Here is a 16,412-nt window from a genome sequence, read left to right as displayed (position 1 = left end):
CACTGGTTGTGATCACAGATGTGCTTGATCTTTACTCAGTTGTCTTATTTTGTTTTATTGATTGATTGACTATTTCCCTCCAAAGCATTATTTTCTACAAAGGCAGAAGAGTAGATAGGGTTTCTCTTCTTCTCGAGTTTCTCTCTCCTCTTTCTCTCTCCCCCTTTCTTAGGGAATCTGATTATAGGGATAATATTAATAATTTCCTTGATTTTGTATGATATCCCTAAAATTAATTTGTTTTGCATGTTTTTGAATTTCATACAGTCTGTAGCCTTTTGTATCTGACTTCTTTCACCCATAATAGGGTTTTGAGCGTCACCACTCAACTATGTGAGCCGTAGATCGTCCATTCTCATGGCTGTGGAGGGTTCTGTGCCTCTGTCCCACCGTGGGTGGCAGTGTCCAGCTGCGGCTCTTCCCAACAGCGCTGCTATGAACAGTCCTGCGCATGTCTCCTGCCGCGTGCATGCTGCTTCTCGGGCATACATGCAGGAGTGGCGCCGTGGCTCGTGGCGTAGGCACACTTTCTGCTCTGCTGAATGATTCCCAGCGGCTTTCCACAGTGGTCAAGCCAGTTCATCTCCCCCAGCATCGCCCCACATCCTTGACAGCACTGACGACGGGCTGCATCAGAAGTGGTCCGTCTTCATGACAGTGTGAGAACCATGGGCTCTTTGGGAGGAGGGATCCTCAGTGGGTGGTGGGGAGGTGTCCCAAGATGTCATTCGTCCTGCTGATTCATGAAGAACCAAGTCTACAAGCTGCTTCCTCTCAGGAGGCCACCTTCCCAGGCCAAACACGCCTGGAGTCCCTCCACCCAGGAGCCGTTCTCTTGAAAATACACACCCTGAGGGAAAAAGGAAAATTCCAGTTCCACCTCAGCCACGCACTACAGGAACTTGTCATCCCCCTGTAGTGCCTTGTTTTCCACACCTCCAAGGAGGCCATCAGAGGGGCTTCACAAAGGAGCCTGGGATGGGCGCCAGGCACTGTCACAAGCTGGACATGTGGTGCTGTCACAGGCTCAGAACTAGGCACAGGGGCACCATCAAGGCCAAGGCTGGGCACTGGGTGCAGTGCTAAGAGCTGGGCCCACAAGGCACTGTCTCAGGCCAGGCACCAGGAGGCCTATTGCAGGGAGGTTCCCGACAGCAGCATCACCCGAGGCCCTGGCAGGGCCTTGCCATGACCATCCTGCCTCCTTCTTAGAGTCTTGCTGCTGCCGCAGCCAGGTAAGTCCCCAGCCCTGGGGCACAGGCCCACTCCCTGCTGTCCTGAATAAACAAACCAAGAGTTCTAGAATCCTCAAGCAATGGAGACGCCCCTCCCCCTCCCCCCCATTCCGGTTATAAGGAGCCGTGAGGACTGGTCATCTGCTTGCCATGGCATGTGGGTCAGGGGATCTTCTCACATCTCCAGTTCCTTCTGCCAGAATAGCCAATCAGCCGTATGTTGAAGGTAGGGCTTCAGGGACATGGGGCAGAGGCTGGAGGGGGACTGTTTGCCTCGGTGCCTGTGTCAGCTGTCCTCATGCCTGATGGCCTCCATTTGTCCAGATCCTGATGGGTACATCCTCAGCAGACTGGGGACCCATAAGGTGCCGGGGCAGTTCCAATTTCCAGGGTGACCATGAACACATGAGGGAAGAACCTTATTAAAAATGGAGGAACAAGCTGACATCCGTGTAACGAATGAGCTTGTTTGGGAGACACAGTCACAGGAGAACCAGACTTGTGAGGATGGCCAAGCGCTATGTGAGTGTCCTCTGTTATCAGGCCCTGTCGAGACAGGGTTACGTCTCAACCCTCTGTGAGGGGAGCTCTACCGGTGACCCCGTTTCACACTCGGAAGCCCAGGGTTTGTGACTGGCTTGTGAGTGGTGGAGCCAGGACTCAATGCCAGTTTTCAATAGATTCTTTGGGGGTGAAAAGTTTGGAACCCCAAGTAACAGAGGGTCTCAGGCTCCCACCCCAACTGACTACCACAGGTGATTTTGTAGTAGCAGCATCAACTCAGTTGCCTGTTCTGCTGCTTGGCAGAGAACATGCTGGGGGGGGGGCATCTGTGAATGGGGATGTGGCCCCCATCGCTGTGTGACTCCCCCCCCCAGACTAGTGCCTCCTTGAATGAGTGACTGAGTGAATGAATGAACGGATGAGTGAGTGGGTCGTTCTACTCTGAACCGTGCTGTGCTGCCTTCAGGCATCTGTGATGTTTTGCAGCGGCGAGGATGTGTGCAGCTCCACATAGAGGACTTCTGTGCCTATGATGATGTGGGACAGCTGTGGGACCATGACATTATGGGGACAGAGGTCATGGGGCCAATAGATGTCTCCCTGTGACCACATGAGAGTGTGGGAAATGACATCAGGGTACCGCTTGTAAGTGGAGTGCTCTGACTCCGGAACTCCGAGAAGAGGTGGAGGCGGTCTGCAGTGGAATCCATTTGAACCTGAGTACTGTGTATGAAATGGTGACACTGTGCCTGGGTCAAGGTTGATCTGTGATGCTTTGCACCCCCAATTAATCTATCATGGCTCCCCCCAGATGTGGCTGCTGTGCTTGGTGCTGGCACCTCCGGGGCAAATCCTACAAATCCCATATAAGGTTTCGGGAAAGGAGACTGGAGTCGACGTTGTCCTGGACATGAGTTCTGAGGAACTCACTTGAGAGTACGGATCGCCCAGGTGAAGCACACCCCTGTCCCCGGAGCTGTCACTTTTTAACGTGGTGAAGTTCTTCTGCAGGCTCCGCGGGCCCTCAGCTTGTGAGGAAGGAAAGGGCAAGCCTCTGGGAGCCCTCTCCTTGCTCCCAGTGTGGACCAGTCTCGACTGGGGCAGGCTGTCATCAGAAACAGAAAAGTAGCCATATACTCACCACAGTGAGAAGGGCTGAAAAGGTGGCTCCCTCTGGGGGAGACAGAAAATAGGACAGCAGCGGAAAGGGCCATGGAGGAGGACAGGAAGGTGAGGGGCAGGGCAAGGCAGCACTCCGTGGAAGTGTGGGAGAACGGGGGTGCCTGTGATCCCTGTGGAAGGCCACTGGTCCAGGGTGAACGCATCTAGCCATGGAAGTCTGTGGCAAGGGAACTGGCCATTTACATCCAGGATTAGTGAGCCCAAACGTCAACGTTCCATGACACTCGGAGGGATTGCTATGAGCCAGGGCCGGTAGATGTCTCTGCTCCTATGCACAGGTCACCACAGATACTAGTCTTGCCTGTTTGGTCCTGTATCCCCTCCACTACCGCCACTTGCCACAGACCCTGGGGGGGCCAGGACTAGCCTTGGCTGCTGATGCGGGTTCCTGACACTCTGCTTGGTACTGCAAGCCATGTTACCCAGGGAAACGCTTTCTGTAACCATGACAGCCTGTGAAGGTGTAAATTCATGTCCACCTTCACCTCTAAGAGGAGGTCCATGATCACATGGAACAGTTTTTTGACCAGCCCGAACTTGATAGCAGGCAGGATAAGATACCTTTTCATTTTTTCTTTAATCTTGGTCTCCAATCCTTGCTGTAGAATCTTTCTCCCTTTCTTATCCTTTATGATGTTTAATTATTAAACACCAGTGCCAATCCAGGCTGGTCCGTTTTAAAATCTCATCTCATATCCAGTTTAGCACAGCCTCTTCTCCTCCCACCCCTGCTGCCAGGGAATGCACAAGCATCTTTGCTCACTTCCTTGTGTGATCACAAAAACCCCAGCCCCAGGGCTGTGGCCAGTATCAAGGTGAGTCTGGGGTTGCACAATGCAACATCTCTGTCCATTTCTTTTGGCCACAACAGACACACAGCCCTGCCCACTTGTGCTCTGTCACCTACCCGAGGTGAGAGCTCACTCGCTGATGATTCTCTTCTTCACTCCCTCAGCCATCTGTTTGTGTAAAGTATGGGCAGGGATGAGTCCTTGGGTGATGGCTCTTAAAAAGCCCTGAAGGGCTCTCTGGTCCCCATTGTTTGGGGGCTCTTTTTATAATGTGGGGCACCGCTGCCTCTGGGTCTCTGGTTGCAGTTTCAAGGAAGTGGGAAAAGCCCCTCCCTACATGTGCGCATGGCAGTGGCTGCTTGTGACAGGGCTGACAGGCAGCTCTGTCTGCCTCAACACTCTGCTGTGTACGGGGGTGGGAGGGCAGTCCTTTGCTGCCTGAGAGCCTCTTTCCTCAGGGCCCTGGTTCCTGGCCTGCGGTCACACCAACGTATCCTGCAGGATGGTGAAGGGGAAGATGGTGGAGGTAGGGAAGTGGCCATGGCAGGTGAGCATCCTGTTTCTGGGCATGCACATTTGCAGCGGCTCCCTCATCCATCGCCAGTGGGTCCTCACAGCTGCGCACTGCTTAGAGAGGTCAGTCAGGGTGGCCAGCCCAGCCCAGGGACTTCGCTTCCCAGCCCGAGGGGCCCTGGTGTATTTGGGGATTTGGGAGTAGGGGACCTGGCTGGGTAGCCCTGTGCTCAGCCCCTGTCTCTCTAACCACTCATGGCCTTACTGCTGGCAATCTGCCTCCTCCCTGTGACCCTGCAGATCCAAGGACCCCGCACAGTACTCCGTGATGGTGGGAGTCCAGTACCTCCCAGAAAATGGCACTCAGCTCCCGCTCACTAGCATCGTGATTCATGAGGATTTCAACAATCACATTTCCCGGGACATTGCCCTCCTGAAGCTCAGGAACGCCATCTTCTGGTCCCCCCTGGTCCAGCCTATCTGTCTCCCCAACACCAGATTAAAGCCATACATCGGAAACATGTGCTGGGTGATCGGGTGGGGAAAGACAGGAAAAAAAGGTGAGTGAAGGCAGGCCAAGGTTCCAAGACACCTGCCTCTTCGTTACACAACCCCATCAGGGGCTCATTTGTTCACTCATTCACTCAGTCAGCAAACATTTCCTGAGCACGTACGTGTGCCATGCACTCTGCTGACCTCTTGATACAAAGGTATACACAGTACCATAGTGTATAGACACACGTGGCCTGCATGGACCTCAGTTTCCAAAGCTAAGTTAAATCCAACGCCAAGCCCTCACCCTGCAGCATGGCAGTAAATTAATCCTTGGCTATTAACGGGATTCCCCGTCTGCAGGTGGCGCGAGGGCCATGACCTCAGGAGATACTGAGGCATTGAGAAGGCCTCTCTAGCCATCACTCTCACCAGTTGGCACTGGGACAATTGGTATCCACATGAGGAAATAAATAAAAATAGATTACTATCTTACAGTATTCACAAAATGAATGCCATGGGGCCTTGAGCCGCCGCTAATTCCCGGAGGTCTGGCCCTTATTGGTGCTACCCTGGGGTCCTAGAATCTGGGAGCCTTTTTGGGTTCATGCTTTCCAGGGAGTGCCACAACTCTGGACTCTAGGGTTTTGCCACCTTTTCGGTGGCTGTGGAGCAGTGCTCATCTCCTCACTCTCATAGAACCTGAATTATTGGAGAAATCTCTCCTTGTCCTCATCTGGTGTGTGCATATTGCTCCACGCCCCTTGAAAGACTTTCGCTTAGTCTTTTTAATGAGCTGGGGATTTTTTGAAAGTCAGGCTGTGGGTTGGGGCTTTTATAAATCGCTATCCCAGGAAGTGGCCCTCCGTCCCACATTAGCGAATGTGGACAACTCTGAGATAGAGATATGCTGAAAAGTTGGGGGGATGATGAGTCAGGCTCTCTCTCTTTTCAGTGACCCCAAGTTCCCCCTACAGTCTTCAGGAAGTGGCCGTCAAGATCATAAACAATGAAATCTGCAATCAGCGGTACCGATTCCTCTTCTCCAAGGACGAAAAGTTCACTGGGAATGATGTGCTGTGTGCCAGCGCAGAATGGGGCTCGGATACCTGTCAGGTGTGGAGCATGTGGTCTGGAGGCAAGGAGGGGGCTTTCAGGGGTCACGGTTTCCTTTTCACGTGGTACTGGGAGATCTTAACAAAAAGCTCCTTCCCCTTTGCTTCAGTTTCCCAGACCGTAAAATAGGGGCGAAATATTCTTTGTCCCTGTCCACCACAATGGTAATAATGGTAGTACTTCTCAGGTCATTTAACACTTCTAAATGTCAGCCACATGCCAGCATCTGGGCCAGGTGCTAGCAGAACCAGTTTTGCATAAATGGCATGCATTCTGCAAGCACGCTTCTGCCACTTGCATTTTCTATTCAACATTGTTTTTGAGATTTATCCATATTGATACATGCAGCTTTAATTCATTAATTCATAGCTCTGTAATATTCTCTTTTGTGAATGTGCCACGATTTGTCCATTCTCTTGTTTATAAACATTGAGGGTGTTTCCAATTTTTTCATATCACAAACTCTGCTGCTCTAAATATTCTCACATATATCTCCTTATTTACCTGTTCCAGAATTTCTCAACAGGATGCACCCTGCATGGAACTGGTGGGTCGTAGGCTATATTTACCTTCATCTTTAATAGTCATTGCTAAACTGTTTCCCAAAGTGATCGAGTTAATCTATATTCTAACAGCTCTATGTGAGAGTGCCATCGCTCCATATTCTTGCCAGCTTTTGGTATTAGACGATAAAATGTTTTCCATTCTGATGAATGAGAAACAGGACCCCATTGTGGTTGCAAGGTGCATATCCTCAGTTATTAGTGCAGTCGTGCATCTTTTCATATGTTAATTCATTATTTGTGATTCCTCTTCTGTGACTCATTTATTCATATACTTTGCACACTTTTCTAGTGTTTGCCTTGTTCTTTTTATTTTTAAATATTCTGCATACGAATTCTATGTTCATTGTGTGAATTGTAAATATCTTCTTCCAGGTTTTCAATTTATCTTTTCATTTTGTTTATATTGTCCTTTGCTGAACAGCAGTTTAGATTTTATTTTAGTCAAATATATCATGTTTTCCTTTCTGGTTTCTGTGTCTTATTTAAGAAATCCTTCCTTTTCCCAAGGTCATAAAGATATTCACTTATATTTTTTTTCCTGAAAGTTTGGAAATTTTGAATTTTCACATTTTGAATCCCCATGGCATTCATTTTGTGAATGCTGTAAGATAGTAATCTATTTTTATTTATTTCCTCGTGTGGATACCAATTGTCCCAGTGCCGTTCATTGTAAAAGTCATTTCCTGCACTGCCAGTCACCATCTCTCTCACATAGCTTCTACATACACGAGGGCTAAATTCTTGAGTTGGATGCTTAGATAATTTGTTTTTGATCTTCCTTTCTAATACAAGTATTTGAGGCTACAAATTTCCCTATAAATATTATATTAGGTTTATGCCATAAATTTTGATATGTAGCATTTTTATTGTCATCCAATTCTAAATATTTTATGTAATTTCATTTTTATTTCATTTTGACCCATGCAAATTTTTGTTGTTGTTATTGATTTACAATTCAGTTTCCCTGTAGTCATAAAGTGAGTTCTTTTTTTTTTTTCAATTTAATTTTACAGAATCAAAGAGTCTAACAGTATATCTTGTTAGATACAGTATGTCCTCATAATGTATACATTATTTCTTGTACAATGATATGACATAATATGGGAAATATTCATGATAAATTATTAAGTGAACAGTGCAAGTTAAAAACAATAGTTTCATATTTTTTTCCCCACCCCCCCTTTCCCGAGTCAGCACCTTCAAGTGTTACCACTCCCCAAACGGTGCGCAATGCACTCATTGTGTAGGCATACCCCCATCCCCTCCCCCACCCCCCACCTCAGTCTGATGTCCAATTGGTGTCGTTCCCAGATTTGTATTTAGGTGATGATCAGGGAAACCAATTTTCTGGTGAGTACATGTGATGCTTGTTTTTCCATTCTTGGGATACTTCACTTAATATAATGGGTTCCAACTCTCTCCAGGAGAACCATAGAGATGTCGTATCTTCATCATTCCTTATAGCTGAGTAATATTCCATGGTATACATATACCACAGTCATAAAGTGAGTTCTACAGTGATAGCAGTTATATGGAATATGTTGAGACTTGTTTGGTAGCCTGGTATGTGTTTTTTTTTTTTATTTTTTGTTTTAAGACAGGGTCTTGCTCTGTCGCCCGGGTTAGAGTGCAGTGGCAACAAAATTTTTTAACATTTATTTCATAATTTTCTATCTGTACTAATATATCTGCTCTCACTTGGGCTTGATTTGGTTTTCTTTTTATGTTTTCTTGAGCAGAAAGATTTGCTCTTTTTTGTTTCGTGTTTAAAGCATTTAAGGTTGTATAATCACCTTTGATTTAAACTTTGAATTCATCTCTTAATTTTTACTGTTGTGATTCTATTGTCACTACTTTATTTAAAAATATTATGTTTTCTGATTTTGGAAGAAAATGCACACATTTTGTGAAAAAGAAAGGAATACATAGCTTGCAAAAATTAGAAAATGAGATCTCCCTGTAATCGAACTACTTAGAAATTTCCACTCTATACTGTTTAGTTTATATCCCTTACACTTCTTTCTGTACATATAAAACCCTGAATAAGTCTTAGGGCTTTTTTTTTTCTGGTTTTGATTTTTAACAAAAGACTGTTATATAAAATATATCTTGGACTCATTTCTATGTCTGTGTAAATAAATATGTTTCATTCTCCTTAACTGCTGAATAATGCTTTTCTCATATGGCTATGACACAATTATTTAACCATTCTCCTAGTGACAGACATTTGACCTCATTTCAGTATGTTTTTTACTATACCAGAGTAAAAATCTTTGTTCATTTATCTTTTCACATTTGTTCAAGCATTTCTCTAGAATAAATTTTTAGAAGTATAATTATAAAATCAGTTGTACATACATTTTGGATTTTAATAGATATTGACAAATTAGCCTCCCCAAAGATTTAATCCATTTATACTAACACCAGCAGTATATGAATGCCCTTTCCTGCATCATCACCAACATTAGGCATTATCTATTAACTTCTGTGGTTTTGATAAACTATAATGTTCTTATTTTTGTTGTAATGTCTGTAAATTACTTGTGTAACAGGATATTAAATAGGAAGTTTCAATAAAGATATCAAAATACATAAAGTATCAGAATTCAAAGAGAGTCGTGTGACTGGTATTCCGCTATGTGTGTATCAAAGGGTCAAGAGGATAGAGCATCACTGATCATCACCTAAGAGTACATTTAGGAATAACATTGATCCGGTGTCGGGCAGATGTGGGTGGCGGAGGGGATGGGTGTATACATACATGATGAGTACGATGTGCACTGTCTAGGGAATTGGACACGTATGAAGCTCTGACTTGGGGGGTGGGGGGGCAAGGGCAATATACGTAACCTAAACTTTTGTACCCCCACAATATGCTGAAAAAAGAATAAAAAAAAAGAGAGAGAGGGAAAAAGAGAATAGAGCAGGAGGTGATTTTGTGAGGAGGATTTCTCTGGAGAGAACCGCTCTTATGAGCTCAGCCTTCTCCCTTTAAGGGGGTAGGGGGGCGCCTGTCCCACAGTTCAAGTCTACTGCAAGTGGTTTCAGTGGGATTGCTCAGAGAGTGTGCTGTCAGAGAGTGACCTGTGCCCCTGAAGCTAGAGAGAGAGTCAGCTGTAAACGCCCTCCAGGGTGAGAGAGTATGAGTGGCCCGGAGAGGGTTAAGACAGTTCTCCTTTCTTCCTCACTCTTCTGCTTTAACCTTGGCAGGTGCAGAAGACCAGGGTAGCAAGATGGGGTAGGAGGAGTGGAAGCCGGGACGGGGAGAGTGTAGCCCTCTCCTCTCCCTTCCCAGGCTTCCTGCTTGCCAAAGTCCCAGATGGCAGTGGGGAGTTTTCCTGTTAGTTTTCCTTCAATGTTAGATCAAGTCTAACACTGTGATTATTACATGGAAATGGATCTGCTGATTTCTGAACTGAAATATTTTTGTGACTCTTGATGCAATTATAGTGACTGTGATTACATTGATCACAGTGAGCAAAAAGTTCTGGTTCTGCTCAAGTCTTTGCCCAGGATCAGAGAAATAACACATCTTCTAAATAAATGTTAAAGGGACAAAGGGAGTCCAAATAAAATGCTTGCTTTGTTCAATATACCATTTACACTTTTCCATGTCTTTTGCTCATGTTCTTCTATCAAACTACTTTTGTTTTTATTGATTTCTAAAAACTCTGGACATTATATGCTGTAGTAATTAGTGGTAAAGGAGCAGTATGTATTTTTCAACTTAATTTCAAATGGTTCATAAACATATATATGTGTGTGTGATGGAGAGAGAGACTACAAAACAAATACAGGAGCCAGGCATGGTGGCTCATGCCTGTAGTCCTAGCTGTTGGGAGGCCGAGGCAGGAAGGTCGCTTGAGCCAAGGAGTTCAAGGCTACAGTGAGCTAGGACTGCACCTCTGCACTCCAGCCTGGGTGACAGAGTGAGATCCTGTGTCTTAAAAAAATATGCATGGTAAAACAACATTAACAGTTTAGTGAATCTGGGTAAAAATATTATACTGGCAACTTTTCTGTAAGTCTCAAATTATTTTGAAATGAAGTTACTCCAACACTTTGGGTACTGGAAGTGTTAACAGTTTGTAAAATGCTTTACAATATTTTACTTGTTTGTCCATCATTTACCTTTCTTCGGTGTGGATTTTTCCCCATAGAATTATGTAAAATTTTTATGTGCTCACATTTATCATTATTTCTCTTGATGATTTTAGGGTTTTTTGGATGTTCTTGGAAATACCTTTCCCACCCTAAGATTAAAAAATTACTTACTCATCATGTTCTAGTGATTTTCTTTAAGCCTTTTAATTTTGATTCATCTGGAAGGTCAAGAGAGAGAATGCAGCTTTATTTTTCTCCAGATGGGTAGCCCATTATGTAAAAATCTTTTGTTGAATACTTATATATTTGTAGCTATGAATTAGAAATGCCCCTTTTATCGTGTTATAAATTCCCATCTTATTTTGGGGTATTTCTGTCATTTACAGCCCCATCCCTATGCTGCCTCTTCCCTGTGCCACCACACTCTTTTTAAATCATTGTAGCTTTATAATTCTTTTTTCCATGTAGCAAAGGAAGCATGACGTCTTCCTTCATTCTTCTTCTTTTACCTGGCTGTTCTCCCATGCTCATTCTAAATGAACAATCTTACAATAATGTTGTCAAAAAGAAATCCACATGGGAATTTCGGTGGAAATTAATAGATTTAGGGAAAACAGACTCTTTTATTCTGCTCTATTTCTTTATGTTCATAGAGCAGGAGTTTGTAGATTTCACCATGTGATTACTGCATGCTATTTCTTAAAGTCTATTCCTTGATGTTGTATATTATGTTCTTATTGTGAACAGTATATTTTCTTGCATTATATTTTCTGTTTATATTATATATTTTTGTGTATTCACTTTGTAATAAGCAAGCTTTCTGGCTCTAGCTGATTTTCTTTAATTTCATAGGACCAGAGACATATCATCTGCAAATAATGATAAATTTGGCTTCTTTTCAATGTACATGCCTATTTCTTTTCCTTGTCTAATTACAGATGTCCAGAACCGTATTGCAGAAAAACTACTGTCTTCCAGGAGACATTATGTCATTTAGTTTTGGTTGCATCTCTTGTAAACAACATAAAGCTGTAAGCTATTTTTTCTCAACACATCTGAGAGACTGTCCTTTAATGCACTTACCAAGAAGACTGGGGTTTCTTTTGTTCCCCCACTTTATGTTTTAGTTTGATTTTTTTTCTTCACTCTACTTATCTCCTTTAGTGGTTTAGAAGTTAAATATGTAAATTTCATTCTGCTACTGGTCATCTTATATTTTTATATTTTTCACATACATCTTATATTTTTCACATACATATTTAAAATTGAATTATCACATAGAGGTAATCAATGTCTACAGCCTCCTTAGAAGGTCCAGGACTTCCTGCAATTTGACTTTCTTCATTTCCATCCCCTAGACTTATCCTCTTGTTGAAAGCATCTGGGAGTTCAGCTTATTGAACTCTTTTATTATATCTAGAAGTTTATAGTTGACTCTCAGGTTTTCCAGGCCTACACTCATGTGAGCTGCAATTAGTAATGATTTCACCTCTATTTTTTCTTTTTTCATTGTTTTGGGTCCCTCTCCTCAAAAAAGCCAGGAATCATAGCTATGCTTTCTCCTGTTGCTGATCTCGATGGAAGCGCTTCTCACTCTTCATCATGAAGCATTTCAATGGTGCTAATTTGGCATACAGTCTGTGGAGGAGAGAGCCATTCTCTTCTGTTTTGCAATGACATTGTATTTCAGGAATGAATCTTCTGCTTTATAAATGTGTTTTATGCAGCTATCAAGATGATGCTATGCTCTAACTCAGTGTGCTCAATTAGTTCTCTGAACAGATTCCTCTTGTCCATGCACCCTGCATTCCAGGATTACTCCTCCATGGTCACTGTACTTTTATTTCATTCATCTGTTTTATTCAGATTCCTAATATCTTTTTTTAGAACATGTTTTAATTTATTTATTCATCCAATAGACATTGTGTGCTGGGCTCTGGGCCAGGTATGGGATAACACTGGGCCCTGGAAAGGTATTGGCCTTGGGGAACAAATAGTCCCACGTGGCACAATCCATGTTTTTTTTTTTTTTTTTTTGCCCTCCACTGAGGCTGGGCTCCACTTTAGGATGAATTGAGGAAGGCACCCCCTTTGTCAAATTATAGTACCAGGACTATGCTTCACTTGAAAAATATTTTTCCATGTTCTGGAACATTTGAAATAACAAATTATCTCCTTCTTGAACATCAGAAAGAAGTTGCCTGTGAAATCATGTAGGCCTGGTCTCCTTTGAGTGGTTGTTCTTGGGCAATAAATTTTCTTTTTTTTTTGAGACAGAGTCTCACTCTGTTGCCCAGGCTAGAGTGCCATGGCGTCATCCTAGCTCACAGCAACCTCAAACTCCTGGACTTAAGCAATCCTTCTGCCTCAGCCTCCCGAGTAGCTGGGACTACAGGCATGTGCCACCATGCTTGTCTAATTTTTTCTATATATATTTTTAGCTGTCCAGCTAATTTCTTTCTATTTTTTTAGCAGAGACGGGGGTCTCATTCTTGCTCAAGCTGGTCTCGAACTCCTGAGCTCAAAGGATCCACCCACCTCGGCCTCCCAGAGTGCTAGGATTACAGGCGTGAGCCACTGCGCCCGGCCAGTTCTTGGGCAATATTTTAAGTTGTTTTGCCTATAGTGATTGGACTTGTCAGGCCTTTTGTCAAACTTTAAATTACTTTAAATGATTTGCATTTTCTTAGGAATTATTCATTTCATGTAGAATTTAAATCAATAAAGAGGAAGCTGTAAACAGTCTTGAGATTCTGAGAAAGTGTATTTTCCCTGAATGTGGTACTAGTTTCTTTACTCAAATCAAAAGTCTTTGCATTTTCCTTCTCTTGCTGTTTTTCTTGGTAAGACTTACAAGTTGCTTATCTATTTTGTTGTTGTTGTTTAAGAACAAGCTATTAATTTCATTTCTCAAGTCTATGATTTTTCTCCTTTCTAATGCATAAATTATCCCCTTTTGTCTTCATTAATTTCAAGCATCTTGAGCTGAATGTGCACTGATAAACAATTGATAATAATGAATAATTTATTTTCATTCTCTCTTATTTGATAGTAAAAGTAGACTAGGACTCTCCTGTGTGCCCACATCCCATGCAATATGTGATGTTCTTATCATTCTCTATTCTAATTGTAGATTTTAATTCTGTTTTTACTTTAACATTTTTGAAAGTTAATTTTTTTTTCCACTGGTGGAATGGTTCACATTTTGTTATTGAATTCTGGTTTTATTTTGCTGTGGTAAGATAATGTCTACATACAATGGATCTCTCTCTCTCTCTCTCTCTCTGTGTTTCTCTCTCTCCACCCCCAATCCCTTTCTCTCTCCTCTGTTCTCTCTCTGTTTCTCCGGGACTGTAGAGTCCAGTCAATCATATCTTCAAGCAAGGGCCCTCACACCGTCATCATCAGCTTAGTTATCACTAGCTTCATCTTCCATTTTCCCTCCCCCAAAAGACACCTACTCAAATCTTTCTAATACATGTTCTTAAAGATGTCTGTATCACTGTAAAATATGTAGTGTTGCTATGTGTGTATTTTAATTTGTATGGATTATATTGTGCTCCACATCCCCTCCTGTAATTGTTTATTGAGGAGTCTCAATTTGTTAAGATAGTCACATTAAATGGTTTTATTCTTTCAAACAATTGCCCCCACATTCCCTATGTCAAATCTTCCTTCCTCCCGCAAACATCATTTTGCACAGAGTTCATCATTTTCAATCACTTTCAGTTATTAAACACCATGTCCCATTAAAAGTTTCAATTTAAGAATCTATTTGATGTAAACCTCTCTGCTTCTTCTAGGGGATGTGTCCCTGCCTTGCTAAGAGGTCAGGGAGCTGGCAATGGGGTAATCTCCTGGCCATAAACGCCCTCATACCTCTCCCAGTAATCTTTCTCTGCCTGTTATTTTTAAGAGTTCTTGTCAGCTCACCCATGCATTTAAAATGATGATTTTTTTTTAAAATCCCACATTTTTAGTTATCTTTAGCAATAGGTTGATTGAGTATCTTGTCTTCCATACTGCAGGAACCTGAGAACTAACATTTTTACATTGTTTTAAGTTGTCTTGCCTATGAACATTGGTATATCTGTACATTAATATAGGTCTTCTTTTATGTTCTCAGGCGCAGTTTTATTAATTTTTTCTTCAAGGGTCTTATGTACTTTTTATTAGATTATGTCCTGTAAATCTTGGTTTGCATTATGTTTAAAAAATAAATATAATGAGTTATTTTCCTGACATAAAATTTTCCAACATTATAGACGCATATAGCCAGGCGCGGTGGCTCACGCCTGTAATCCTAGCACTCTGGGAGGCTGAGGCGGGTGGATTGCTCAAGGTCAGGAGTTTGAGACCAGCCTGACAAACAGCGAGATCCCGTCTCTACTAAAAATAGAAAGAAATTATCTGGCCAACTAAAATATATATAGAAAAAATTAGCCGGGCATGGTGGTGCATGCCTGTAGTCCCAGCTACTCGGGAGGCTGAGGCAGTAGGATCGCTTGAGCCCAGCAGTCTGAGGTTGCTGTGAGCTAGGCTGACGCCACAGCACTCACTGTAGCCTGGGCAACAAAGCGAGACTCTGTCTCAAAATAAATAAATAAATAAATAAAAATAAAATAGACGCATATAAAGTTTTAAAAAATCATAAGAAACCCATCATCACCAGAAATAACAGCTATGATCTTTTGATATGTCACTGTAAACATTATTCTTACATATGCTGCACCCATGTCTGCACAAAAAGAGGGCGGCTGGTTTATAGTTCAAACAGCTCATTCTGTAAGCAGGGTTGTATGAAAGAAGGTGGCCAAGGGCAACACCTTGGAGACCCACCAAGATGTGAGGAGAAGACAGAGGAGGGGACTAGGGAATTACAGTTGGAGAGTAGTTAGCAGGAGAATGAAGAGAGAGGCCAGCATGGTCCCCAGTGCAGAGACATGCGTCACTGAGCTTGTCCTCGGGGACAGCACGGGCCTGATAGGGCTCAGGCTGAGGAGGCCTCCTGAGGCCATGCTTACGCTACATATCCCCTCCCTTCCTCTCCTCTGCAGGCTAACTCTGGCAGCTCCCTTGTCTGCCAAGTGAACAAGACGTGGATTCAGATGGGAGTGGTGAGCTGGAGCTTTAGCTGCGGCAGGCACCAGTTCCCAGGCATCTACACCAGCACCTCCTACTTCACCAACTGGATCAGGACTCAGGTCGCTGACATGAGGTTCCTCAGTAGGGCCGGCCCTGCCTTCCTGAGCCCAGTCTTTCTCACTGGCTACATCCTGCTGGTCTCCTTGGGTTCCCTGTGGCTTCTGTGAGCGGTGTTTTCCAGCCCTCCCGGAGGCTGCTTCCCTCCTCTCTGCTCTGCCCTCAGCAGAAGTAGAGACCACAGGTTGCACAGGATGGCAGAGCAGAGTGACCTTGGGGGAGGGCCACTGTGTTTTCAGTTGTTCAATGAAGATTCTCTCGAACTTTGAGCCACTGATGTCGTCATCTTTCTTCTTGACTTTGGTCGGAGCCCTTCAGAATGTCCCTTACCCCCACCATCCTGGCTGCTATCTCAAACTGAGCCTTCCCTAGTAGTCTTACCCCATGTCTGTCTTGTGGTTGTTGTGTGACCTTGGGAGGGTGTTTCCCTTTCTGAGCCTCTGCCAAACGTGGGGTTGCACATTTAGTTATGCCTGCTTAGTTATGCCAGCTTAGTTATGCCAGCACTCCAGCAATCCCTCAGGGGCCTACAGCCCTGGGTATCCGATGAACACATCCCTCAGGCCTTCCTGCAAGGGTTGGTTTTTTCCCAAGAAACTCACAATGGCCAGATCACAGACCCATGCTGTGGACCATGTTTCAGAACCCACGGTCTTCTCCCAACCTTTCCTATCCTCCCCTAGGGGTCTGCAGAATCTGACCAGTTC

The 16,412-nt window shown here is 43.7% G+C and overlaps 1 protein-coding gene across 1 annotated transcript; it reads left to right on the top strand.

Annotated features, from left to right (window-relative positions):
* The first annotated feature begins 1,385 nt into the window (after nt 1–1,385).
* LOC138386859 (putative serine protease 46) lies at nt 1,386–15,815 on the top strand. Its single transcript, XM_069473570.1, has 5 exons — nt 1,386–1,461; nt 4,171–4,348; nt 4,526–4,785; nt 5,673–5,833; nt 15,561–15,815. The coding sequence occupies exons 1-5, from the start codon at nt 1,386–1,388 to the stop codon at nt 15,813–15,815; spliced, it is 930 nt and encodes a 309-aa protein (XP_069329671.1).
* Nucleotides 15,816–16,412: the final 597 nt, after the last annotated feature.

Source organism: Eulemur rufifrons, chromosome 7, assembly GCF_041146395.1.
Source record: "Eulemur rufifrons isolate Redbay chromosome 7, OSU_ERuf_1, whole genome shotgun sequence".
NCBI lineage: Eukaryota > Metazoa > Chordata > Mammalia > Primates > Lemuridae > Eulemur > Eulemur rufifrons.
Note: the sequence above shows the minus strand (reverse complement) of the source record. Positions and strands in the feature narration are given on the sequence as shown.